Raw genomic sequence first — 24,671 nt, 5'->3', positions numbered from 1 at the left:
GTAATCTTAACTCTGCCCAGGATTGTTCAGAGTGCCAGAGGTACTGCCACACCTGAAGCCCTGCTGATTCCTGCTGACCAGCGCAGAATATAGAGGTGGGGGCTAGCTTCTTATTTTTCTGCACTAGCTATAGGCTGGCACAACAGCCCATTGGCCTCTCTCTACCAAATGGGCCAGCTTAGTAAGCTGCAGGTCCCTGGCCAGCTCTGCTCTGCTCCTGAAATGTTCCATTTCAGAGTCTTGCACCAGCTATTGCCAGCAGGAACATTGGTAGCAGTAGCCCATGCTTTTGCCAGGGGCAGGAAGGGTCCCTATGGCAGCGGAGCACTTCTACCCTGCCAGCAGAGCCTAGCAAAGGGACATCTCCACTGAATGCATCCCCTCTAAGTGCAGGTCAAGGCTAGGATTGCAGCCTATTTCTATTTCCCCCTTGTCAATATTCTACTTTGCAATCTCGTTAGCATACTAGAATTAATCATCGGTGCTCATTGGCTTCTTAGACCCAGAGAAATGATGGTATTGGTTGAAGGACAATACCACTGCCTTTTCTTGAGAGATGTTTTGCTTACGATGGTGCATGCACATGTTTATTATGTCCTATTGCTGTCTCCGTTCAAACACTATTTGCAAATTATGGGTGGAATTCAACAGAGCAGACCTACTGAAATTAATAGACTTAACTTAGTCAAGTTCATTAATTTCAGTGGATCTACTCTGAGCAGGCCTAGTGTTGAATTCCACCCTTTAAAACAAAATGGAACTTGCAAAGTTTATTTGCATAGAAGTCAAAGTGGGGCATGTATACACATCTTGAACAGCAATCCCTCTTTCAAACCACCTTCAGTGCTCTGAAAAAACCACCACCCCCGTCATCTGTCTTCAGTTTTGTCCATGTCCACCCACTGAATTTTATGAATGATAGTTGAACGTGGGTCTATCCATTTATGAGTAGGCAGTGAGGAATGCAAAAGTAACAGAGGAATTTGGATTGGTTTTGCTTCACAGGCAACTCCACCAAAAGGCTGTTCAGTAAGGCACTGAGGATAAGAGTTAAAGAGCAGTTCCAGTTTTGTCTGGCATCTGACATGACCATGAAAACAAGACACCTAGAGCGTGTCACTATCAAGGAAGAGCTCTTTGTCCCAAGCTGCAACAAGTGCCCTACCTATACCCCCAGAGAAGAGACAGGTCTGGTAACACCTAACACAGGAGGTGGGGAGCCTGTGGCCCTCCAGGTGTTGCTGGATTACAACTCTCATAACCATTGACCCCTCTTGCTGGGTGTGACTGATGGGAGCTGAGAGCCCAACAACACTGGGGTGGGGGGAGGTGTCACAGGCTCTCCACCCCCGGATCTAAAGAATTCACGAATAGTTGCACCAAGAGGCTCAAGACAGGTGAGAGAGACAAAAGCTGAAGCCAAAGAGCACGCACAGAAAAGGTTTACCTCACAGAGGGGGCCCAGAGTGCGCCAAACCTAGAGAGAAAGAGGAAGAAGTGAGAGATAGAGGGAAATGGAAAGGAGTGTGTGAAATAAGAGTGTCTTGGGAAACAGGTGCAAAGAGGCAACTGGCAAATGCTAAGATTCGGAGCAGCTGGGCTCCTGCGAATGTTCAAAGTGTTTGCCAAGGCGAGGCTCATCCAAGCGCTGAGAAAGCTTCCTGCTTTTGCAGGGAAGGGTGTGCCAAGAAGCAGAAGTAGCAAAACCAAGCAAAGGAGCCTCCTTGGTGTAGGCAGCTTTGCCAATGCAAATCCTTAACTGTCTACAGTTTCCCCTTTAATGATAACAAAGACAGTCACAACTCTCTTGTATTGTTAATGATCCTATAGAACAGGGGTGCTTAGTTAAGTGCTACAAGCTATTACGACATGAGAGAAGGGCCCGGGTCAGTTCGGCTTATTAATTCCAAGCTCTGGGTGGCAGGAGCTTCATTCGCCCTTTCCCAGAAATGTTATAGCTATAATCAAATGGAAGCCAGCAGGACAAGTCTTTCTTTTTAAGAAGGGCCAACTGCAAGATGGGGCTGAATGGCTTCAGCCAATGAAGCATATTCCAAATGGGATGAACAGCAAAGGAAAGGGGAATGATTTCGCAGGAACCTAGGATAGTCCTTCTGGCTTAGTAATGGTAACGTATCCCATGCTTAGCTCCAAATGCCCTTGTAAGCAGCTATGCTGTTGTGAACTTACTATATCCAGCATAAAAGACATATAGTCTTAACTTGAGTTAGTCTTAGGCACTGCACTCTATAAACTACCGTATTGACTCCGAGTCTAATGCGCCATCGAATCTAATGCACACCTCAAATTTCAGAACCTTGAAACCAAAAAAACCTGTTTGCTGGTGAATGCCAATGTGCCACCAATTCTAATGCATACCTTAATTTTTGCAATGTAATTTGGCCAAAAATGGTGAGCATTAGATTGGAGTAAACACAGTAATTCCTACCCAGTTTGAGTTAAGAAATTGTTCAGAAAAATAAGGATGAACTGTCGTTGGGCCCTGGCAGGGGACTGCTATAAGCATTCCCTCCAGGCACAGCAAGAACCAAAGATACACACTTTGTCATTGCTCCTGCTACCCTAGGATGTCTAGCTCAACCAAAAAATTCGGGAGAGACAAACACTATTTACAGTCATAACCAACTCTCTCATTTTGTTACAAATGTCATTTCAACTTAAAACAGATTCTGTTGCACAGCATAAGGTATAAGAAATCACTCCCCATTTGCAAAGAAGGAGCAGGATGACTCCAAATGCATCATGTCACATAAATACTTCTGATTCAGCAGCTAGAGCATCACCTCAGTCATATCAAGGCAACCAAGCATAGAACAAAGAAAAAGACTTCAGGTAGACTTAGTTGAGAATCTTCTCACCAGGTACAAGAGGCCTTTTCCACCGTATTGGGTACAAAAAGGGAGGGGAACTCATACAATGGATATTTTTGTGTGTGTGAAAAATGAAACCTCTACATTTCAGACATCCTTAATGCTCCCCTCCACCCCTCAAGCATTCTGTATCTCTCGCCTTTCTCTTGACTGGTCAGGACAGAGCTTTTCAGAAGGTCCCAACACTGCTTACGACTTTTAACCTGGTCCCTGTCTATGAGCCAAAGGAGAACTATTCAGATACTTTATCCAGCTGGTGTGCAGCTCTGTCACCCAAGGAACTAAAAGCTACTTCCTCACCAGCTCATGCTGCTCCTGCATCTGGGCAATTTTCTTCGTGTATTTCTGATCCACTTGTTTCAATTCAGTCACCACCGCTTCACATTTCTCGCTCAGAGTCTTCTTATCATCAATCAGCTGTAGGGGATGGGTGCAAAGGAGGATAAAGTCACAGCACCTCCCCAAAATTACATCTACTATAGTGGCAGACAATTGGAGAGCAAGCACTTTAAGGCTGCCACCTTACCCAGGTGTCAAAGTGGATGCTGAGCTCCCCCTTCACCATCCTAGTCAAGGATTACACCTTGAATTAGTATGTTTAGTTGAAGCTGGGAGAGGCAAAAGCATATAGATATGCCAGCAGTGCAAAGGAGTCTAGGAAGGGGGTTGTAAGCAGGAGGGACAGAGTAATATCTTCACCTTCCCATCTTCAAAAAGAAGTGGGGGGAGGAGGAGGAAGATACCTGGTCAATGAAGGCTAGGTGCCGTTGGATAGCTGCTTCATACTGCTCCCTCTGTAGTGCCAGCTGGCGGCTCAGCTCTTTCTCTGTCCCTTTGACATGACGTACAGTCAGCTCCCGTTGCTGTGCCTGCAGGAAATAATAACCAGGGCATATTAAGAATAAGCTGGGCTATGCAGCCAGTCAAATTAAACCCTGCAAAAAAAAAAAAACACGAGAAAGAAAAGAAAACACATGTCACATGTATGCTTACTCTCAAACAAGAGGATCTTCCCATCCAGACAAAGGAATGCAGGAAGGTGCCTTATCCCAAGTCACACCACTGGTCCATCTATCTCAGTGTCTACACCAGGAGTGAGGAGACTTTGGCCCCCGGATGTTACTGAGCTACAACTCCTATAACCCCTGGTGTCAGGGAACTGTCAGTTCCTAGTGGGGCAATGCAGATACAGAGAGCCCCAGCGCTGCAGGGACAGCAGCAACACCTCCAGTGGGGAAAGCGGGACGTCCTCTAGCAGGGAGGAGAGACAGGAAGCTAGTCAGGCAAGGAGGGGGGCTTGAGTATGCTGCAGAGCCCCAGCGCTCACCTAGCCAGGCAGGCCAAGAGAAAAGCACGACGCTTCCGTCACCCCAGTTGCGTAGAGGGGTGAAATGCAAAGAGGGGAGGAGGAGGTTTGGGGTGCCGAAGTTCTTTTGCTGGGGGCGCTCCCGAAAAGCGCCACTTCTGGAATCTGGGACTGACTAAGCAGGTCATGGATTTTGGAGCTCTGCACTGTACATATTTGCACTATTAAACTTGTAAATAGAAGGAACGGAGTCCTGCCTCGTTACTCACAGGAAACCACCACCCGAACCTTACAGCTGGCAATTAGCCATACTTGCTGGGACTAATGGGAGCTGTAATTCAGCAACATCTGGAGGGTCAAAGGTTCCCCATCCTTGGCCTACTCTGACTAATGGGGACCTTCCAGGGTTTCAGGCAGGGGTTTCTGCCAGTCCTACCTTGGAGATGGCAAGGACTGAATCCGAGACCTCCTGCATACAAAGCAGATGTTCTACCACGGAGCTAATTCCCTTCCCCCATACTGATGTCTTTGTCTGGCTTTACAATCCAGACTGCAGAAGCCTAGGCTGTCAGGTAGGGTAGGGTAGGCCTCTGAAACTTTGGCTGCTCAGGTTTTAAATCCATATACCTTCCACCCAACATAGCTGAATCCTGGGCTCTGCTGTGCTTTGTGATACGGCCCCCCTCTTTCCAAGCACATGAAAACCTGCCAAGGGATTAGGCTCTAGTTACCCACCAGTGCTGTCTGTAGCAATGTGATGGCTCTCTTCTTCTCTTCTACCTCCAGCTTCAGGCGCATGATGGAGCTGGTAACCTCTGTGGCAACTGCTGATGCCTGCTCCAGGTGAGCTAGCTCTTCTTCTGACAAGAGCCCCTGATAGGTGTGGCAAGCCAATAAGGGAACAAGGTTAGAATGGGAGACAGCTCCAGCTTCAGCCAGCAATCTACTCCAATGGTAGAAATGCAGGTCTTGGTGTTACTATTAAAAGTTTCTCTTTTGATAGAACATCTAAAGTTACTCAACTCACATTTTACTGATTACAAACCAACCTATTAATTTCCTGAGGCAGACCTAGTTATCTGCCTCAAGGAAGATGAGGCCAGCCATTTATGCTGGAGGCCAATACAGCAGCAAAATCCCACTATGAATTTTATGAGCTTGCAAACTCAATCCTCTTTTTTGTTGCATCAGGTGAAGACAATTAACCACTTAATTCATTGAAAATGGACGATTCCCATCTTTGCTGAAAGTCAACTTCATGCTCGGGGGGCTCACCTCTCGCTGTGAAGCAGAGGCAGCAGACCTAGGTCGCTCCTGCTCAGATTTCTCCATCTCATCCAAGAAACTAATGATGCTCTGAAGTTTGGCTTCCGAGAGCAGCGTGCCTTCCTCAGGGACTCCCGGAGAGTAGTTCAGTTTCCCAAATTTCTCCAGGTTGTCAGCAGTAAGAGAATTTGAGTCAGCCTCCTGTATTTAGGGAGAAAAGGCCAGCTATCTATGCTAGACTTAAGACTGGAATGGCAGTGCAGAACAGATATACTTCAGCCATGAGTTGTGGATAAGAACAGAATCAGAGAATTGTAAAATTGTTGTGGACATGCACTTATTGATGGATCATGTTTTCCAGGAAAGCCATTCTCTAGTCCACTTTAGAGTTAAATGAAAGGACTTTCTGATTCAAGAGGGGATGATTTCCTCAACTCACTTTAGGATAACCAAACATGCAAATAATACTATCAAAGGTATTTGGAGTTGGTGGAAATAGTTGTGGGTCACAATAGATCAGCAGCAAATTATTGTGCAAAACATGAGACAGTAGCAATGGGATGTCCTTTACTTCCTGGTCCATGGAAAACAAAAAACCAGAACCTCAAATGAGGTTGTTGATTCAGGGTAACAGCTTCAGAATAAATCATGAAAAAGGAACAACAGACAAAGACAGATAGATTTCTATATCTATTCCACTTACCCCATCTACCCAAGGATATTTATCTTCTTTGCAGGCCTTGGGCTGTGGTGGCAACTCTGGCTCCTCCTCCAACAACTTTAAGGTATCCAGTAGCTCATTAAGGGTCACTTTGGACTGTGCTCTGCTGGCCGCAGTGACAATAGTCTCCAAGTCTTCACTGCCCATCTTTCCAGAGCTGACATCCTTAAAAACAGAGAAAATCCATGCACGGTGAGATTGCAAGAAGGGTGCATTCCTGGTGTTTCATTTGAATGGAGTGAGTAGATCCATCTCCTCACAATACAGTGCGCAAGCTGAACAGAATATTTCATAGCAAAGCACTTGAAAACTGTGCAAACTGCAAAATCAGTGGAGTAAAAAAAATAAAACAGCAACTAAGCTTTTGGGAGCATGAGAAAATAGAAAGGGGCACCTGTGGCTGATCTTCAGGTAGTTTGTTTTGTCCTGGGCCAGACAGACAAGCCCCAGCAGAATGTTCTTCTGTATCTGCAGCTGCCAAGTGGAAGTTGGCATCTGTAAATAACAACAAAAAAGATTTGCTATGGTAGGAATTCAGTGCCCAGAAACATAATCAGGTGTGGTGGGTTTGTGTGAGAGTTTTTTTTTTAAACAGATGAGCAAAGGACTATATCTTGAGCCATGAAGATTTAGGCTGGAAAAAACTCTTCTATTACATGCATGAAGGCATGGTGAACGGAGACTGTTTTTCAGTCCAAGGTCAAGATCTCCTTGTGGGGAACTTTTGGCTATTTGACGGTGGTAGGTGTCGACAAGGCAATAGTGGGCAGAGCAAGTGGTATGACTTTTACCTTTCTACAGTAGGCTATGTTCCAGCGACACAAACCTCAGAAATTTCCAAACACATATACAGACCATCTCTCCAGCCTCCATCACAGAAGCAGGAGGCATTATTGCAAGTCCAAGGACACATTGAAACAAGCCAAAAGCACTTGAGGGGGGTGCAGAGCAGGGCTGATGAGTGGCATGGTCTGGATAGGGGCATGGTCTGGGAATAGTCCTGAGGGCCAAACAGACCTGGAGAACCACATTTGGCACCAGGTCCGAAACTCCCCACCCTTGGTGTGCAGCTTGTCTAATGAAGGTTTCTAGTTACACTACAATGGGAGGAATTGGGTGAGCATCACAATGGACTCTTCTTTGACTTGCTGAGATCAAGCACCAATTGCATTTGGATGAGCTTCAAAGCAAAGCTGTGTGTTACTGGAACGAAATGGAACTGTAACACACACATTTTGCAGACACAGCAATGTATAATTTAGCAACAGTATTTCCATTCCACCCTTCCCTTTTGATTTCCTCAGGACTTCCCAGCAACCACAGAGCTGCAGCAATCAGTTGCACACATCTTCTCCTGAACACTTCTTGCCTGAGCATCTAGACTTCTCTGAACTTATTCATTCAACATCTCTGGCATGGTACTTTGTGCTTGGTTCTCCCTAATGCAATCTGTGGTCTCAATGATCACATACTATTTTGCAACTTATCTGGTAAAATGATAGGACAGTTGTAGGCCTACCAGAGCCAGTATAACTCTGCACTGCAGCAGTGAAGAACCTGGGACTTCAACCCCTATCAGCAAAGCATGGACAGTGGACAGGTACGTTGGGAATTGTAGTTGAACAATATCTGGAGGATCACAGGTTTCCTACTTCCTGGACTAGAGGAACGTTCAGGAGACATCTTTACCTACAGTTTTACAATCTACCAGTACTTTTCACCTGCATTGTTGGCTTTGATGATGCTGTTGGCAGGGCTAGCATTCTTCACAGAGCCAGCCTTCTCAGGTTTTCTTCTTCTGGTTTTCTTGCTTTCTTTCATTGCGGCCAGCTCCTCCTCAACCAAGCGTTGCGTATCCAAGACTTTCTGGGCTCTTTTTTGCTGTAGCTCCTAGCAGAAAAAAATGGTGTTAGTGTTCTGTTATGGTCCACTTGCTCCTCCATTTGCAGCACTGGCAAATAAACATGTTCCAAGCTCTGAACAAACTGAAGCAATGAACTGCCCCCCCCTTAATGTCCAAGGCAGGCAATGCTGGTATTAAGCACCTACCTGGATGGCTGCTCGTCTGGCAAGACGCGCCTTCTCCTCTCGAATCTTCTTCCTCTCCTCATCTCGCCTCCGCTGCAAATCCAACATGTTGCCCTCCTCTGTGAGTTGCTGCTGCCTTTCCTTAAAAGGAGTTGAAGCAGAAAGGATTTTCAGGTGTTATTATCAGTTTCCTATTCTGGTACAAATGACAGCTGGGTTCCCCTGCTCCCCACAAGAGAAACTAACATGCAGAAATGCTTTTATTAAGGTATCAAGAAGCTCAAGAAATAAAAAGAAATTCAGACATTCCTGAACATTTCAGATGTGGGACAATTAACTTATTTAGGGCTCTGCTACTACAGGACAGGATGAGGAAGGCCTTTCTAATAGCTTTTTGCACAGTAGTTTCAGCTTTTGATAAAAAAGATAAACAATAGGAACTGACGTAGTTTGGATTGTTTCAGAGCAGCAGTATCAAATTTGGTTTAAAGAAAGGGGCTGTTGTGTAAATGCACTAATTAATAAATCTCTCTTTAAAAAAACACCAATTTTTTAATGTTTTCTTTTCAAACTACCAATTCAGGAAGAAGAGGAGAGGCCTGCTGGATCAGACCAAAGGCCCATTTAGTCCAGTATCCTGTTCTCACAGTGCCAACGACTGCTATAAAGAGACATGCTGCCTCTGACTGTGGAAGTAGAACACAGGGGGTGGGGGGAGAGGTGGAGATCTGGAAAAGTATATGGACAGCATCTGATGAGATTTCAGAAAAGGAATGAACAAAACTTCCTGAAAGTGGGAGAAGGTAGGTTTCAGTGTCCTTCATAATCCTCACTCACTTTTTTCAAGTCTTTGCCAAACAACTGAAAAAATGGCTCATAGAACTGTAAAAAATGACCAAATGAATGGATATCAGTAAATCAACGCAACTTACTTCGCTGAGTGGCAAAGAATTGGAAAAGTTCATCCGACATTAACTGTCCTGCCCTGAGTATTCTGATTAACAACAAGAAACTTTTGTTTTATCTGAGAATGGTTCCTCCAATAAGAATTTACTCCTGAAGAGCAGATGTCAGAAGAGGAGATATCACTTCTGACACAGCACCAGATGACCCCATATGAACAAAAGGATTTGGGGAACAAAGAACTGTTTTCCTTATTCCCAGGAAACGCAAAAGTCTGCTTCATACAATGCATGTAGGCCATACATACCTCTCTTTTGGAAGCTAATAAGTGCCTGAGCTGGGCTGCACCTTCCTTGTGCCTCTGCGAGTGTCGTCTGTACCAGCGCTGTATCATCACGGCGGCCAGGTTGACCTGGTTAATAAACCTGAATGGGGAAAGAAGTTAACAAAAAGTGAAATGGCTTTCCAACCACAAATGGAAACCCTGCCATAAAGCAAGCAGAGAAACGGAGAGAGAGAGAGATGCCATGCTGAAAAAGTGGCTCTTGCCTATAAGGCTGTTTAGAAAGAGCCCCCTCACTTTTTTTTGCTTCTTAGAAAACAATATAAAGTGCAACGCTCGGTTCAGAGGGATATATTTCAGATAAACGTGAAAGGAAATCAGGTCCCAGAACCATTTTATTAGAGCCGAGAAAATGTGAAAGGATTGACCTATCAGCTGGAAATCATCAATCGCACCTGTTAAAGCTGCTAAGCAGCAACATATTATGTACCCTTCTCTGAACTGCCATGAGGCTTCATCCTTCTGCATAACTTGCCAAAATCTCCTCTGGTAATCTCTTTTGTTGCCAGCAAATTCACGCTTACCGCTCAGCCTCCTCCTCCGATACTTCCTGCCTCCTGAGGGGGTTACTGCTACTGCTGTTATTATTGTTCCGAGCCAGGATATTGCTGCTGGAAAAGTTTTTCTGGGACTTCATGTAGCTGCTACTCTCGGTGTCTTCATTGGAAGTGGCTTTGATAATGTTACTAAGAAAAAAAGACAAGAACACTTCAGCCAGAAGAATCCTCTGGATTGCTCAAGGGGTTGTTAGCATGCCACACTACCCAGTGATGGACACGTGTCTATTTTCCAGAGCACCTATATTGATACTGTGTTTTTCTCAGGGACACTGTCCTTGGTTGAATACCTTGGGAAAGAAAATGCTCCTCACCCACCAACATAATACATTATTCACTCCCTTGAATGACATTTCGCAAGTGTCAAGTAAGTCAAATCACTCCTGCATTTTCATCTATGGCGGCACTTGAATTGGTCAAGGGATGAGCACCAAACATGCAGCTGGGAGGGGATAGGTTTTAAAGGAAGAAAAACCTTAGCATTTGGCGTACAATGAGGGAAGCTCCTTTCGCTCATATACAGCCCAGTGGTGCGGATCTTGAGTCTCTGGACCAACATGAATATGAGGGCTCTTAGAAACAACTGCAGTCTAATTTTTCCTAGCAAGGAAGCTTAAAAATAAAAGATTCAGGAGCAAGTATGCTTTCATTCCCACAGCTGTGCCTCCCTTCTTGAAAACCACTACTCCCCCCGATGGCTTGCTCATACTCGAGGTGTTGGACAGGCTGCCAGTTAGGCATTCCCTGGCCGCTTCCAACCAACCTATGGTGCCCACTGGAAGGATGGCTGTGAAAGGACTTACTTGAGGGAGGTTGTGGCCTGGTTGGAGCTCTTGGGTGCAGCTGCCTTGTCCGCAGTGGAGTAGTTATTATGCACCATGGTGGTTACACAGTTGCCCATTGCACCTTTGTTACTCCTCGTAGGAAAGAAGGGCAATATGTTAGCATATTGAAGGCTGTGGACCAACATGTGCAGACTTCAATCACAAACCTTTAGGACAAGGGTAGCTAACACACCACCCTCTAGATTCTGTTAGATTCCAACTCCCATTAGAGTCAGCCAACGTGACCAATGGTCGGGGTTGGTGTAAGCTGTTCTCCAACAACATCTCAGGGGCCACAGGAAAACCATTAACTGCTTAGACAGGGTTCAAAAGAAAACAGGGGGGGATCATAATGGGGGGAAAATCTGGAACAGGCTTCCCAGGTCTTCACCTGGAAATAGCAATTCACCTGGAAAAAAGTGCCAAGGCACCAGGCTGCAGTGCTGTCACTGTGCTTGTTGCCCTCTGGCTTCACTGGTACCTCGTAAATTGTCTCTCCTGTCCTCTTGGGAGCAAAATATTGCTTCCCACAACAGGTGGAAGGAGACTGAATGAAGGAATCAGTGGAGTGGACACATGGTGACTGCACCCTCTCAGTGAGTTTTCAAAGGAAAAGGCACTATTACCAGGCAAAGACCTGGCAACCCTAATTTGGAATGTGAGAGCACCAAGTACAGGCTAAAAGAATGAGGCCACATGAAAGCATACTGAAGTATAGTCGCGCTGCTCAACAACAACGAAAGCAAAAACGAAGTGGAAAGAATTGTTCTGGCTCAACTCTATTTTTGATGACAACCTGTAGCTTACAAGAGACTGCTGTTGCTTTTCACATGGTTGTCTCCAGACCCTACTCCAATAACAGCTATGGACCAGAAATAATACTGCACCCATCTTCAGCAAAAATAGCGCTAGCACAAATCCCACCAGTCAAACTTCAGCAATTTACCTATAACTTCAGAAGCTAGACATGGTTGCCTTTCTTACCTGTTATTTGCAGTGAAGTTGGCTGCAAGTGGCACATAGATTTCCTTCTTCCTCATGCCTGCAGGGGCCTCTTGAGTGCTGGATGGGACAGGAAATGTTCTGGGCTGCTCATCCTGCACAACATAACCAGAAATAAGCATGAAGGGAAATCACTGTCTTTGTATGCGGCAGGTCCTCGGCTAATACTTTTATTCTAACTCATGCAGAGAATTCATCTCAGTCCCACCATGATTCTCATTGATGCCAAAGCCTGCTGGGAGACAAACTCTAGTGGTGGTAAGTTTGTGCTGTGCTGAATGTCCCAGGATGGGACTAATAAACTTCCAAACTGGGAGTGAGAGTCAGGGGCACTGATGCTGCATACCCAGTGTTAAAAAGCTACACAAGAGCTGTCAACCCCTGAGCTAATGACTGCTAATCCAAATTCCATACCAGGAGCCAAAGTCATTAGCACAGATTACACAATACAAAAGTATGGTAATAGTACCATATCCCCCTATTTGTTTGTTTGTTTGTCTTATTTACTGACCGCCCCATAACCTGAATTCTCCAGTAACACTTCCTTTGAACACCTTTTTGCCCCTAGTTCCAAGTATAGCGCTAGACAGAAGCTGCTGCTTGGTTACAACAGAAGGGCATCCCTTTCTACATATCTTATTCTTAATGCTGCACTAGCATTTAGTGTCAGTGGGGAGAAAGCCTGTCCTCTTGTCATGACCGGGGGGATGGCTGTAGCCTTTTGGCAGAGGACAGCCTTTCCACTGCTTGTTTTTTAAGGAGAGAGTTATATCCCTGTGCTGGAGAGTGCAGCACTCCTCAACAGCTGCCTATGCAAGCATATTCTATGCTGTACCCACCCCAGCAACAAGAACGACAGCTGAATAGGGGAAAGTTTCTCCCCTGACAATGACAGCACACTGACATTTGAAGGGTGGGGAAATGTCGTCCCCCGCCCCCTGGCCGATGCATTAGCTAAGCAAAAGGCTTAGATCCTTTGTGACAAAATATTTAACTGGAAAGGCTTTGCATCTGGAATGCTTTCTGGAGTTGTCTGTGTTAGCAAAAGAAGGCAAATGGAACAAATCTTAGGATTCCATTGATCTGAAGCTCCTCTGGCACTTGAACTTCCTGTTATGACCTTGCCCTTACCAGGATGTTCCATGTTGTTTTCTTTTCCGGGGAGACTTTGCTCAGACTTGCTAGTTTCTTTCTTCCACCTGAGCTGCTTTCAAACAAAGTCAGGAAGTCTCCGTGCTGCTCTACACTGCTGAGAAGCAAAATCACAGGATTACTCAGAAATCTTGGGAGTTTGGTCCATTTCCAGAAGCTGTCCACTCAGCCTGCTGAGCAAAAGGAGAACTCATTCTCCCCCATAAATTGCTACCAAGTGTCCAGGAGTAATTACAGACTGGTTTCAGTACCTTCAAGTAAATGAAATGTATAGGAAAGACAAAGAAAGAGGATTTGTGGAAGGGGGATCTGAATTCGAAAAAATTCTATTGGGAAGCAACAAAAAATAATATCCAAAATCTTATTAGAATGGGAAACTAAAGATGATTTAGTGAATATAATATTGAGCTATCAGCACGGGAAAAACTATGGAATAGGGCAATAAATTTCTTGGCATGGAAGTGTTCAAGACAGAAGGGTCTCTGATGCATATGTGGTGGCACTGTAAATATGAAAAAAAAAATCTGTGAGATGGTATATGAGGAACTGAAAAAAAAATATTTAAGCTCACTTTTCCGAAGAAACAAGATTAGTGTATGCAAAATATTGGAAAGAAAAGATATCTCCAACAAAAGAACAATGGTTGCATGAATTAACAGAATTTGCTGAATTTGCAAGTATGACAGCCAAAATAAGAAACTGAGATGAAAAGAAAACAAGAAACGAGTGGGATTGTCTGGGAGAATATTTGAAAAAAGATGGCATTAAGGTAAACTTTCAAGCAGGGATAAATTTATGATCAGCAGCAGAAAGGATAAGCGAACTGAAGGAGTGAAAATAGGATGGAATAATCAAAGGAGATGTAGCAAACCAAAGAAAATGTAGGATGTCAAGGAAGGTTAGGTTGGGAAGTAAAAAAAGAAAAACTTTGATGAGATGACATATGTATGCAAATATGTACTGGTAAATGCATCAATAAAAAATAACTTTTAAAAAAACCTACTACCAAGTGTTTTACTCATTCTGGGGTAAACCCTCAAGAAGAAAAACAGCCAACTTCCCCAAAGAGTTCTGAAAGACATGCATGAGTGAATTGGTTTCTGCAAAATATTGCATTTCAGTAAGAAATTTACTTAGGGCTCACCTAAAGGCACCGTTCACACGCTGGTTAACCTGAGTCGTGCTATTGGATCTTCGTAAATTGTTCATAGCTCTGGAGGTGCCAAGCCCTGCATCTTCCTGGGAGAAAAAGACACACATCAACAATGCTGAATACTTAGGGGTTGGCTATCATATGGATGGCCTCGAAACAAAAGCTTCCTCTTGAGTGCCCCATCTGTAGCCATCCCAAGATAAAGAAGGAAAGCCCTACAGGTGATATATTAACACTGTCCCTGGAAGGCAGCTTGAAGGATGCATTCAGGGCTGCTGCTTTGTTACTGGATGTTCCAGTGTGTTTCTGTTTTAAAATATATATATATATTCAAAATAAAAATTAAACCAGTACTTACAAGAAAAAAGGATAAGCACATTTTTATATACTGTCAAAAATTTCATCTCATCCAGTATTTGATTGTTTTTTCCTATGATAACTGTAACAATATTCAAAACAAAATCGAAAATTCTTTCTAGTAGCACCTTAGAGACCAACTGAGTTTGTTCCTGGTATGAGCTTTCGTGTGCATGCACACTTCTTCAGATACACTGAAACAGAAGTCACCAGATCCTTAAATATAGTGGGGGAGTGGGGAGGGGTATTACTCAGAAGGGTGGTGGGAATGGGTGATAGGCTGATAAGTGTGGAAAACCTGTTGACGACTCTAAACGGCTGCAGTTAGTCTTGCAGGGAAATGCAAGGGGTGAGATGGCTAAAGATGGCTTTGTTATGTATAATGAGATAAGAATCCAATGTCTTTGTTCAGACCAGGTTTCTCCGTGGTTTTAAGTTTGGTGATTAGTTGTAATTCAGCCACTTCTCTTTCCAGTCTATTTCTGAAATTTCTTTGTATTAAGACAGCTACTTTGAGATCTTTTATAGAATGTCCTGGGAGATTGAAGTGTTCTCCTACTGGTTTCTCTGTCTTGTGATTCCTGATATCAGATTTATGTCCATTTATCCTTTGGCGTAGGGTTTGGCCTGTTTGTCCAATATAGAGAGCTGAAGGGCACTGTTGGCATTTGATTGCATACACAATGTTGGAAGATGAGCAATTAAATAGTCCTGAGATGGTATGTTTGATGTTGTTGGGACCAGTAATGGTGTTGTCCGGGTTTATGTGGCAGCAAAGTTGGCATCTGGGTTTATTGCAGGCTCTGGTACCAGTGTCCATGTTGAGTCCTGTTGTAGTATTATTGTGGGTGAGGAGCTGTTTGAGATTGGGTGGCTGTCTGTAGGCGATGTAGGGTCTTCCTCCCAGAGCTTGAGAAAGAGAACTGTCATTGTCTAGGAGAGGTTGTAGATCTCTGATGATGTGTTGTACTGTTTTAATTTGGGAGTTGTATGTGATTACTAGTGGTGTTCTGTTATTTTCTTTTTTGGGTCTGTCTTGCAGCAAGTTCTCTCTGGGTATCAGTCTGGCTCTGTTGATCTGTTGTTTAACTTCATCAGGTGGATATTTTAGTTCTAAAAAGGTTTGCTGTAGATCTCTTAGGTGAGAGTCTCTGTCTGTAGAGTTGGAACAGATGCGGCTGTAACGTAGGGCCTGGCTATATACTATGGATTGTTTGGTGTGTTTGGGATGGTAGCTAGAAGCATGTAGATATGTTTGTCGGTCAGTTGGTTTACGGTATAAGGTGGTGTCTATGTGTCCATCCTGTATTTTTATAGTAGTGTCCAAAAAGTGTATTTCTTGCATAGATTGGTTCATTGTTAGGTTGATGGTGGGGTGAAAGTCATTGAATGTCTGGTGGAAGGTGTCCAGGGTCTGTTGGCCATGTGTCCAGATAATAAAAATATCGTCAATGTAACGCAGGTACAAGAGAGGTTTGAGTGGGTAGGAGTTTAGGAAACGTTGTTCTAAATCTGCCATGAAGATGTTGGCATACTGTGGGTCCATGCGGGTGCCCATTGCTGTGCCGCTGATCTGAAGGAACAGATCCTCACCAAATTTGAAGTTGTTGTGGGTAAGGACAAAATGACAGAGTTTGGTAGCAAAGTCCGCTGTGGTTTTATCTGAAATGGTGTTCCTTATAGCTTGTAAACCATCGTTGTGTGGGATGTTGGTATACAGAGATTCCACATCCATAGTGACTAGAATAGTATTGTTAGGAAGGTTATTCAAAGATTGTATTTTTCTCAGAAAATCTGTGGTGTCACGTACGTAGCTGGGAGCACTGATGGCATATGGTTTCAGAACAGAGTCCATATAACCGGAAACCCCCACTGTAATGGTGCCAATACCTGAGATGATGGGGCGTCCTGGATTTCCTGGTTTGTGTATTTTGGGTAGAAGATAGAAAGTTCCTGGTCGAGGTTCTGCTGGTGTGTTCCTGAGGATCTGTTCTTGGATGTGTGGGGGTAGCTCCTTAACAATCTTGTTCAGTTCTTTTTTGTATTCTTCTGTGGGGTCTGAGTCCAATTTTATGTAAAAGGTGGTATTGGAAAGTTGTCTGTGAGCCTCCTGGATGTAATCAGTTTTGTTCATGATGACGACAGCTCCACCCTTGTCCGCCTCTTTAAGTATAATGTCAGGGTTGTTCCTGAGACAATATTCAGTCTCAAGAAGCGGATACAGTCTAATTGTAAAGTTAAAGTTATTTTGCAAAGTACAGGATGAATTGAGTCTTTAAAGTTGCTTTGCTCATATGATATATAAGGGGTGGGGGTGAGGATTGATGGAAAACTACCAGTCCATGTAAAGTGCTTAAAAAAATTTTTGAACAGAACTTTCTGTGCATTTAATGGAGTTGTGTGATTGCTCTGTAAACATATCCCATATGCATGATTCTGTACGCAGCAATCAGAGGTCTATGAAATTACAATCTAGCAATGCAGCCTGAGGTTAAGTTATTGTGTAATTCATGAGACTCAGTGGAAGTTACCTTTAGTGATAACTGTAGGCTAGTTTGTCATTTAGAACCAGGAACTGCTGGCATCTTAGACCCAGTGATAATGCAAACTGATCATATGGGCAGATGAATGTACTGATCCTGGATCTTTCCGTACTCTCTAAAAGTTGCTAGCTTTCATAATGCAATCTTACTGAAAAAACAGCAACTCAAATCCTCAATACTGTAACTGTTTCTGTCCAAATGATATGCTTCCTTTCGATTACCACAAAAATTGTGCTCTCTATGTACAATTTAATCTTTTTCTACTTTTTAAATGGCAAAATCTTACGTGCATTTTGTATTGTTAAAGCAGCAATATAACTTTAGGTTTGATAAAAAAGTATTGCATATATTTCACTTTTTCCTTTAAAAAAAGCAAAGCAGGTTTTCCCCCTCCATGGCTTCAGAATTTCTGAATTATTATTTTTTTACAGCTCTAGGGTGGTTTTTGTAACTTTGGGCTAGAACCCCCTTGCGTTATACAAATACAACAATCTTACATGAGCTGCTCTTGTTGTGGACACAATACAGTGGTACCTCTGGTTAAGAACTTAGTAAGCACAGAATAAAAGAATGCACATCATAACCAGTTAAGCTTTGTGATTAAATGAAATATGTTTACCAGGAACATACTTAGAAGACAGAATAAACTTCCAAGGAGAGCAAGTCTATTACCCCCATCCCCTAATACTCACTAGGATATTCCTCTTGGGCTTGTTTTCAGTAATGACAGAGATGGAACGAGCAATGTGCTTGCCTGGAGAGGCACTGCTTGGGCGCTGAAGCACTTGCATGGGCAGCCCTGTAAGACTGAGATCCACACCATTGGCACTGGCACCCTGGAAGGAAGAGCTGCTACCACGGGCACTCTTCATTGTGATATGGGAACGGAGGCCTGGAAGCAAAGGAAAACACATAGGTGAAGATGTTATGTTGGCTAGAGGAATTGTTTTCCACATTTCCTATTTTGACCTAAAGCATGGACCAAGGAATAAGGGAAACTCTTGTGAGTATGTTCATAGAACATCTGTCACTGGTCACCTCCAATATCACAGGCCAGCAAGTGTCTGCGATGCTCATGTAACCATTATACACAGACCTCTCAATCTCAACAGAGGCATTTACCTGCCGGGGTGGGGGGGAATTATTCGTCATTTCCAAGCAACCTGATTTGGAAGCCATGTGCTTCAAAACTGAAATTACCCAGCAACACTTGCTGAGTTGAACATCATCTGGATTGCATGCAACAATTTGGCAGCAGCTATGCATTCCTGATGAAAAAGCCACAATACAGTGGTACCTCTGGTTAAGAACTTAATTCGTTCTGGAGGTCCATTCTTAACCTGAAACTGTTCTTAACCTGAGGTACCACTTTAGCTAATGGCCCCCCCCCCCACTGCTGCAGATTTTTTGTTCTCATCCTGAGGTAAAGTTCTTAACCCGAGGTACTACTTCCGGGTTAGCGGAGTCTGTAACCTGAAGCATTTATAACCTAAAGTGTTTGTAACCCTGTATCAGGCAATGCTGGTCCCTAAGTCTCTAACAGCCAAACTAGAAGATACAGGGGAATCCATGCAGTCTAGTGGATATGTTTTGTTTTTAAACCACTGAAAAGCAACATCAGATTAGCAGAACATCTCAATGTTCTCCCTCCCTGTCATTTTCTGCTTTCCTAACTGTTATGTACTAAGTTGAATAGGATCCAAAATGCAGCAGTCTGCTTGGTCCTAGAACAATAGGATTGAGATTGCAGCAGTCTGACTGGTCCCAGAACAATAGGATTGAGATTGCAGCAGTCTGATTGGTCCCAGAACAATAGGATTGAGATTGCAGCAGTCTGATTGGTCTGCAGGAGCCACCCAATCCACCTCCGAGTGGAAGTGAATCCGCACTCCGATTGGCATACAGGAGTATCCCGGAATTAGCCAATCACGTGGGGCCCATTGTGTAAATAGTGTATATAAAGCAAACGTTTTGGGGAAACTGCATTCCTCACTACTATGAGCTGAATAAAGAGCATGAAATTCACACTTGACTCCGAGTATATTTCACTAACCATAGGAAGAAAGATTTAGGGCCCTTGTAACTTTTTCCCTGCAGGGAGAACAACAGCTTGGGGAGAATAATTTTGATTGACGTGGGGCGTGAGGGAGAAATGTAATTTAAGTACTCCCTTTGCTGAAATTTGCAGCTTCCTGCTGCTACTTTTCAGTAAACAAACACACTAAACAATACAAAATCTTGATGTTGGAACATGGTGTGTGTGCCACAGACTGCCCATTTCTGTCCTGACATTACATCCTCCCATGCTGAACTGCCATTTTTGTTTTACAAGAATATTTCCTTAAAAGCTCAACCTATCATAAGCAGTGTGATGCAAGTAAGAGGAAAGCCATTACTTCATTACTTCCCCCCCCCACCCTTCCCACTTGACAACATGTGATAAAGGAACAGTTCCTGGCAATGCCAGACACATAAGAGTATATGACCTTTCAGAAAAGGATAAGGTACAAGTGACTATGAGGCCAAGCTTAAGGATATGCATATGCATTATTTCACACTGGCCAGCTTTTATTCATAAGAGCATTTATATGCCTGAACTTTGGCCCAAAATGAGTCCCGCCAAACTAGTGCATAGAGGGGTACATAATTCTACCAGTTATAGCTTCCCATCCTCCAATCTTCTCCTAATAAATTAATCTATTTTGATAAATGTTCTCATTTTCTAACACACACACACACACACACTTGCCATCATATTAGGTTAGCCTTACTTGATTTGTCTCTTAACAAAGAAACTGCCCATCCACACACCTACTCCCCTACAAGTGCTTTCAATTGCAAATACGTTGGCCCAGGAAAGATAAACACAAACCTCTCTATGGAAACCATAGACACACACCCCATTGATATGGGTGAAGCCAGCAACTAGGCAGCTCATAGCTATTTTATTAGAGAAACAGTGTTAAGATTCAAGGCAGCAAACATGACAGGATGAAACTGCTAAAGTGTGGTCAGGCTTTGCATAGGTTCGATGTCATTCAAGGCGAATGAAAAGCTTCATACAATCTGTATAGTTACACAGTTTTGTTGTTTACTTTTTGTTTTCATTTACCGGTGTCTTGAAAGTTCAAGACTCCTGTCGTCTGTACGACAAATTTGGCACTAAAGTACCTGAATGAGGCAATTTCAATGACGCTCCTCATAGTGGTCAACCGGATTTCAGGAATCACCCTATTTACCCATTAACAAAGAACTTACAGCGTTCCAGTGATGCATTCTTTTAACCTGGAAGCATATCTCATGCTTACTAGAGTAAACATGGCAAATGCAGCAAAGATAGGATTTAGAAGGGGTTGGGGCTTGAAACCTGGGCACCTAAAATGTAATCCCCCCCCAGACTATTTACCTGAACTACTGTGAGTATTTGCATAAGGCTGGTGCCTCTTCAAGAAGGCCACTGTTTCCTAACAACACTAGCCTATGTGAATCATGCACCCTGGAAAACACAGACATCTTGAGGGCTGCCAAGCAACACAATGTATTGTGCTTAACACCAGATCCCATGCTGAAAAATCCAGAAACTTCAGAGCTGCAGACTACTCACTAAAAGGGATGCTGGAGAGACAAGATCGGGAGCAACAGTCACCTTTCTTGTGCCTTCCCAAAATACCGGTACTAGAAACGGGTGGGGGAAGAGTTGCTTGTTTCTCCATAGAGGAAGGGAAAGGCATCCAAAACAAGTTCCAGATCCTCCTCCTTGTCAAAGTGCTTTTTTAAGAGTTGCAAAGAAGCAGCCAGCACCATCCCAAGATGCAACCTTACAGGGCCAGGGGCTCTGCAAAAGCCTGGGGTTTTAAGCCAGCTCAAGCAGGACTCTGCAAAACAATGCAAACGTGCAGCAGCCTGCAGGGTGGCGGGGTTGGGGGGGGGCGTAGAGAGAGGATGGCCACTGTCTGGCTCCCCTCTATATCACAAATCGCTCACACTCACACACTCTTACCTCACGCAGGTACCCAAAGGACGAACCTCCTCCTCCTCCCGCTGGTGGTTCAGGTGATGATGGCGAGCCACCACCGCCCCCCCCCCCGGTCCCGCTTCCACACAGGCTCTGTTGAGCTGAGAGGGAAGCCTAGCCTTAAACTGAGAGGGGGGATTTTCTATCTACACCCTCCCCCCCCCAAAAAAATGGCCCCGGAGGCGGCTGTTCCCCCCACTTTTATGATGCAGGGGCCTAGTCCTGCGCTGGGGTCATTCTCAGACGCAATGCCCGCTCATCCCCGCCTAGAGCATTATGGGAAATTCCCGCCTCCTGATGCTGATGCTGCGTCCGCGACTCCAGCCCCACGGCCCGGCAAAGAGAAAGAGGGAGACCAGCGGAAGACGTAGCAACAGCCGCCGCCACATACAGTGAGAGGCACACGCGAACTTAGTGTGAAGGAGAGGCCCGCCTCCGCTTTGCCACGGCATTGGCCAGGGTTTGGAGAGGCCCGGCTCCTTACCGGCTGGCCGACTTGTCTTTCTGCCGGCGCCGGGGCTAGGTTGAGGGCGCAAGAAAGGCGGCGGGCGGGAGACCCGCGAGGAGAGAGAGATGTTTGCAGGCTGTGGGGGAAGAAGCGTGTAGAGGAGGAGGGGCTTGCACCACAAAGGCGACGACCCCCGACTTAGTCCTGCAACCAGATCAGGCACTTCCTCCCTGCTGGGTCTGTTGGGTATTTTTCGCCTTCGCTCTTTCCAACGGGGGTCTCCCTCTGAACCCCGGTTGCAACTTCCAGGCGGCAACTTCCCCCCGTTGCCGCCTCTTGCGAGATCCAAGCCCCAGGCACCTTTTTTTTGCCTTAAAGCGACTTCTGCTCCTGCAGCCACCGCCATGCGCGTTGCTAGTCAGTATCGTGGACGCGATAATACTTTTAATCAGCGCTGGGAAGAGGAAGCCCGTTCCCACTACCGACAGCAGTATTTTTTTTTATTTTTTTTTTCAGTACAGGCTGCTCATACATACGGGGTTTGGGACCAAAACACCAGCGATCGCTGGCTTGCAATGCGATCCGCATCCCTCCCTTCCCAGGGATCTTGGGGTTCCGAGCTAGGTCATCGCGTAACCACATGGCTGAATCTTTATTTGAAAGAATGAACGCATTCATGTAAACGAATTAAAAAACTTAGTTTGATCGTATCCGTCCTTTTTTTTTTTTTGGTCTCTGTGTCTGCTTTATATTTCATAGTGTACTAAGGCTGTTCTTGAATCGTATGGAGCCGATCAAATAATTACCCAATCTCTTTTTCAAAGGTGATGGCAATGCATGCCCATTTATGGCACCATCATATGCTCAGCCAGCTTCTTGGTCCCTAAGTAATCTCAACGCTATTGCAGCCATGCCTAAGAGACGAGGTGTGAAGGATGCTTTTGGTAGCCTGGTTAGGCAGTGAGTAAGCCTGTCTTCTGTGTTCTGCGTTTCTGTGCGCTGCTCTGGTTCGCCAGAAGCGGCTTAGTCATGCTGGCCACATGACCCGGAACCTGTACTCTGGCTCCCTCAGTCAGTAAAGCGAGATGAGCGCTGCAACCCCAGAGTCATCCGCGACTGGACCTAATGGTCAGGGGTCCCTTTACCTTTACATTTAAGCCTGTCTTCTAACTGCCAGTCAGGAATCAGTTGAAGCTAGGACCAGAATATCCACAAATGCTATGCTTATGCTCAAAACGTGAAGTATTAAATGAGAAAGGATATTCAATGGCAGTACTGTGGGTGGGTAAAAAGGTACAACACCAGCCCAGCAAAGGAGACCATGATAGGATGCATGAACATACATAATTTAACTGCTCTGAGTCATCCCTGAAATTAGCATCACTTCAGCTTAGTTTTCACTGACGCGGCAACCCTTGGCTTGGGCTGCACCACTACAAGCTAGGGTTCACTTGTCTGAATGCTTTTCCATTAAAACAAACCCACCCTGCATTTAGAAATGTAGCAAGTTGGGGAGTGAGAGGTAGGGAAATCTTGGTTACAGTTCTTTAGAAGATCAATTCTAGGCACCTGTTTTACAAAATGTAAAATTTACACATCTTGCCCCTGGCAAGCCTTTGGTTTGGAATCAGGTCCTTGGTGATGGGAACTCTCTGGATTCAATTATGTTGCCTCATGTTCAGATCAAAACTATATAACAGAATGCTCACATTGTTTAAATAAACTTCACTTACCCTGTATACTTCCAGGACTCCTGCCTGTTCTAACAGCTATTTACACTTATTCCAGAGCCACACATTACATAATAATCTACATGCCTTTTATGCAAGGTGCATTTTGATGTTTGGAACAGCACAATAGTTTTTGTATTGTCACTTTTACCTGCCAACAGGCACAGCTTATGCCTTATTCTTTACCCTGCTGGGTTAAAACAGCAGCAATCCTGTAAGAGTTCTCAAAATAACAGGGGAAATAAGAGAGACGGGGAATATTTAATCCACCCCATTTTGGGACAGGGCAGAACACTTTTCATACACACTCAACAGAAGCCAAACACAGTGCTGATCATAAATCTAGTGTGTGCTCTCAGTTGCAATCTGCATTCCATTGCTTATGTTACCGTGTTCTATAAAATTTCAGCCCAATCCTATGCAAGGTTAGTTTTGCTTAAGCCTATTGGTTTCAGTGGATTTAGGAACACCAAACGGCATAAGTGTGGTTCTTCTCAGATACAATGCAACGTTTATTACCTCCCTCTCCAGTGAGCATCCCTATGTGCACCAAGTGAAGGAACAGCTGTGACAAATAGGGATAGTTAGAGCATTAAGAGCAAAAGAGGGAAAACAGGAGATAAGCATCAAAGTGGGATTATATTACACAGCTAGTGGGTACACTGAAAAAAGACTGGATGCAGGTGGGATGAAATGGTCCAGACCTTTGGAGTCAATGCTAGATCAAGTTGTGTGGAGGGAATATTAAAGCTGCCATCTGATACACATTTGGGGGGGGGGGAAGCCCATGCAAATGCAGTGGGATTTACTTCTGAGTAAACATGGATAGGCTCAGATTGCAGCTTGCCTGTTTCTGGCTTGCCTCAAGGCAGGGTGACCAATAGATTTGAGGGTCCTGATTAAACCAAGAAATAATATGTATCAGTTACACATTGGTTGCCCAGCAAAATGAACAAATACAGCATAGCACAATTAATAACAGGCCAGCACCTTGAGTGCCAGACAAATTCCACTTTAAGCAGTTCAACCTTAGGCTTGATGAGAAGAGGGTGTACTTTCTATAAAGGCTTTTGTGTACAGACGTAGACACACACACACACACACATCCTAAATCCCTTTCGGAGTGGTTGACAGTACACAAAGTCATGGCAGGTGTGCTCTCAGAGGGGAAAGTAGTATGCTTTTTAAGAAATGGCAGCTGCGCCATCAGTGCTAATGAGAACTGAATCTTCAAGTTAAATGCCGCAGAACAAAGAGGCCTTTACATTCTTTTCCTATGGATTCAGAGTTGCCTGACCTGCTCAAGGGGGTCACATTTCCCTAAAGCAATATCGCTTCTGGCTGGAAATAACCAGACTCTCCTTATCGATAAAGAGGAACCTCACTAAAACAATTCTAGTTCTACAAAAGAGCCAGAACGCAAGACCAAATC

At 44.4% G+C, this 24,671-nt stretch overlaps 1 protein-coding gene across 10 annotated transcripts in view; it reads right to left on the bottom strand.

The window, feature by feature from the left end:
- CEP131 (centrosomal protein 131) overlaps positions 1–21,670 on the bottom strand; it is a 32,203-nt gene extending 10,533 nt beyond the window's left edge. For 4 of the 10 annotated variants that reach the window (XR_004425904.1, XM_033138984.1, XM_033138993.1 and 1 more), the window contains exons 1-17: positions 21,047–21,105; positions 17,739–17,938; positions 14,138–14,232; positions 12,973–13,090; positions 11,824–11,936; positions 10,819–10,932; positions 9,983–10,144; positions 9,423–9,540; positions 8,234–8,353; positions 7,906–8,074; positions 6,579–6,679; positions 6,167–6,349; positions 5,473–5,664; positions 4,933–5,070; positions 3,635–3,760; positions 3,192–3,308; positions 1,448–1,477 (exon numbers count right to left, since the gene is read on the bottom strand). Coding sequence is in view for 9 of the 10 variants with exons in the window: in XM_033138984.1 (XP_032994875.1) it covers positions 1,448–1,477; positions 3,192–3,308; positions 3,635–3,760; positions 4,933–5,070; positions 5,473–5,664; positions 6,167–6,349; positions 6,579–6,679; positions 7,906–8,074; positions 8,234–8,353; positions 9,423–9,540; positions 9,983–10,144; positions 10,819–10,932; positions 11,824–11,936; positions 12,973–13,090; positions 14,138–14,232; positions 17,739–17,918 (2,076 nt within the window). In the remaining variant the exon portion in view is untranslated. Of the gene's footprint in view, positions 1–1,447; positions 1,478–3,191; positions 3,309–3,634; positions 3,761–4,932; positions 5,071–5,472; positions 5,665–6,166; positions 6,350–6,578; positions 6,680–7,905; positions 8,075–8,233; positions 8,354–9,422; positions 9,541–9,982; positions 10,145–10,818; positions 10,933–11,823; positions 11,937–12,972; positions 13,091–14,137; positions 14,233–17,738; positions 17,939–21,046; positions 21,106–21,545 lie in introns of those variants that run through there. The other 6 variants (XM_033138988.1, XM_033138992.1, XM_033138985.1 and 3 more) reach the window with 5 other exon arrangements.
- Between the last annotated feature and the right edge of the window lie 3,001 nt (positions 21,671–24,671).

The sequence above is a fragment of the Lacerta agilis genome, chromosome 2, assembly GCF_009819535.1.
Source record: "Lacerta agilis isolate rLacAgi1 chromosome 2, rLacAgi1.pri, whole genome shotgun sequence".
Taxonomy (NCBI): Eukaryota; Metazoa; Chordata; class Lepidosauria; order Squamata; family Lacertidae; genus Lacerta; species Lacerta agilis.
This window is presented reverse-complemented; position numbering and strand designations above follow the sequence as displayed.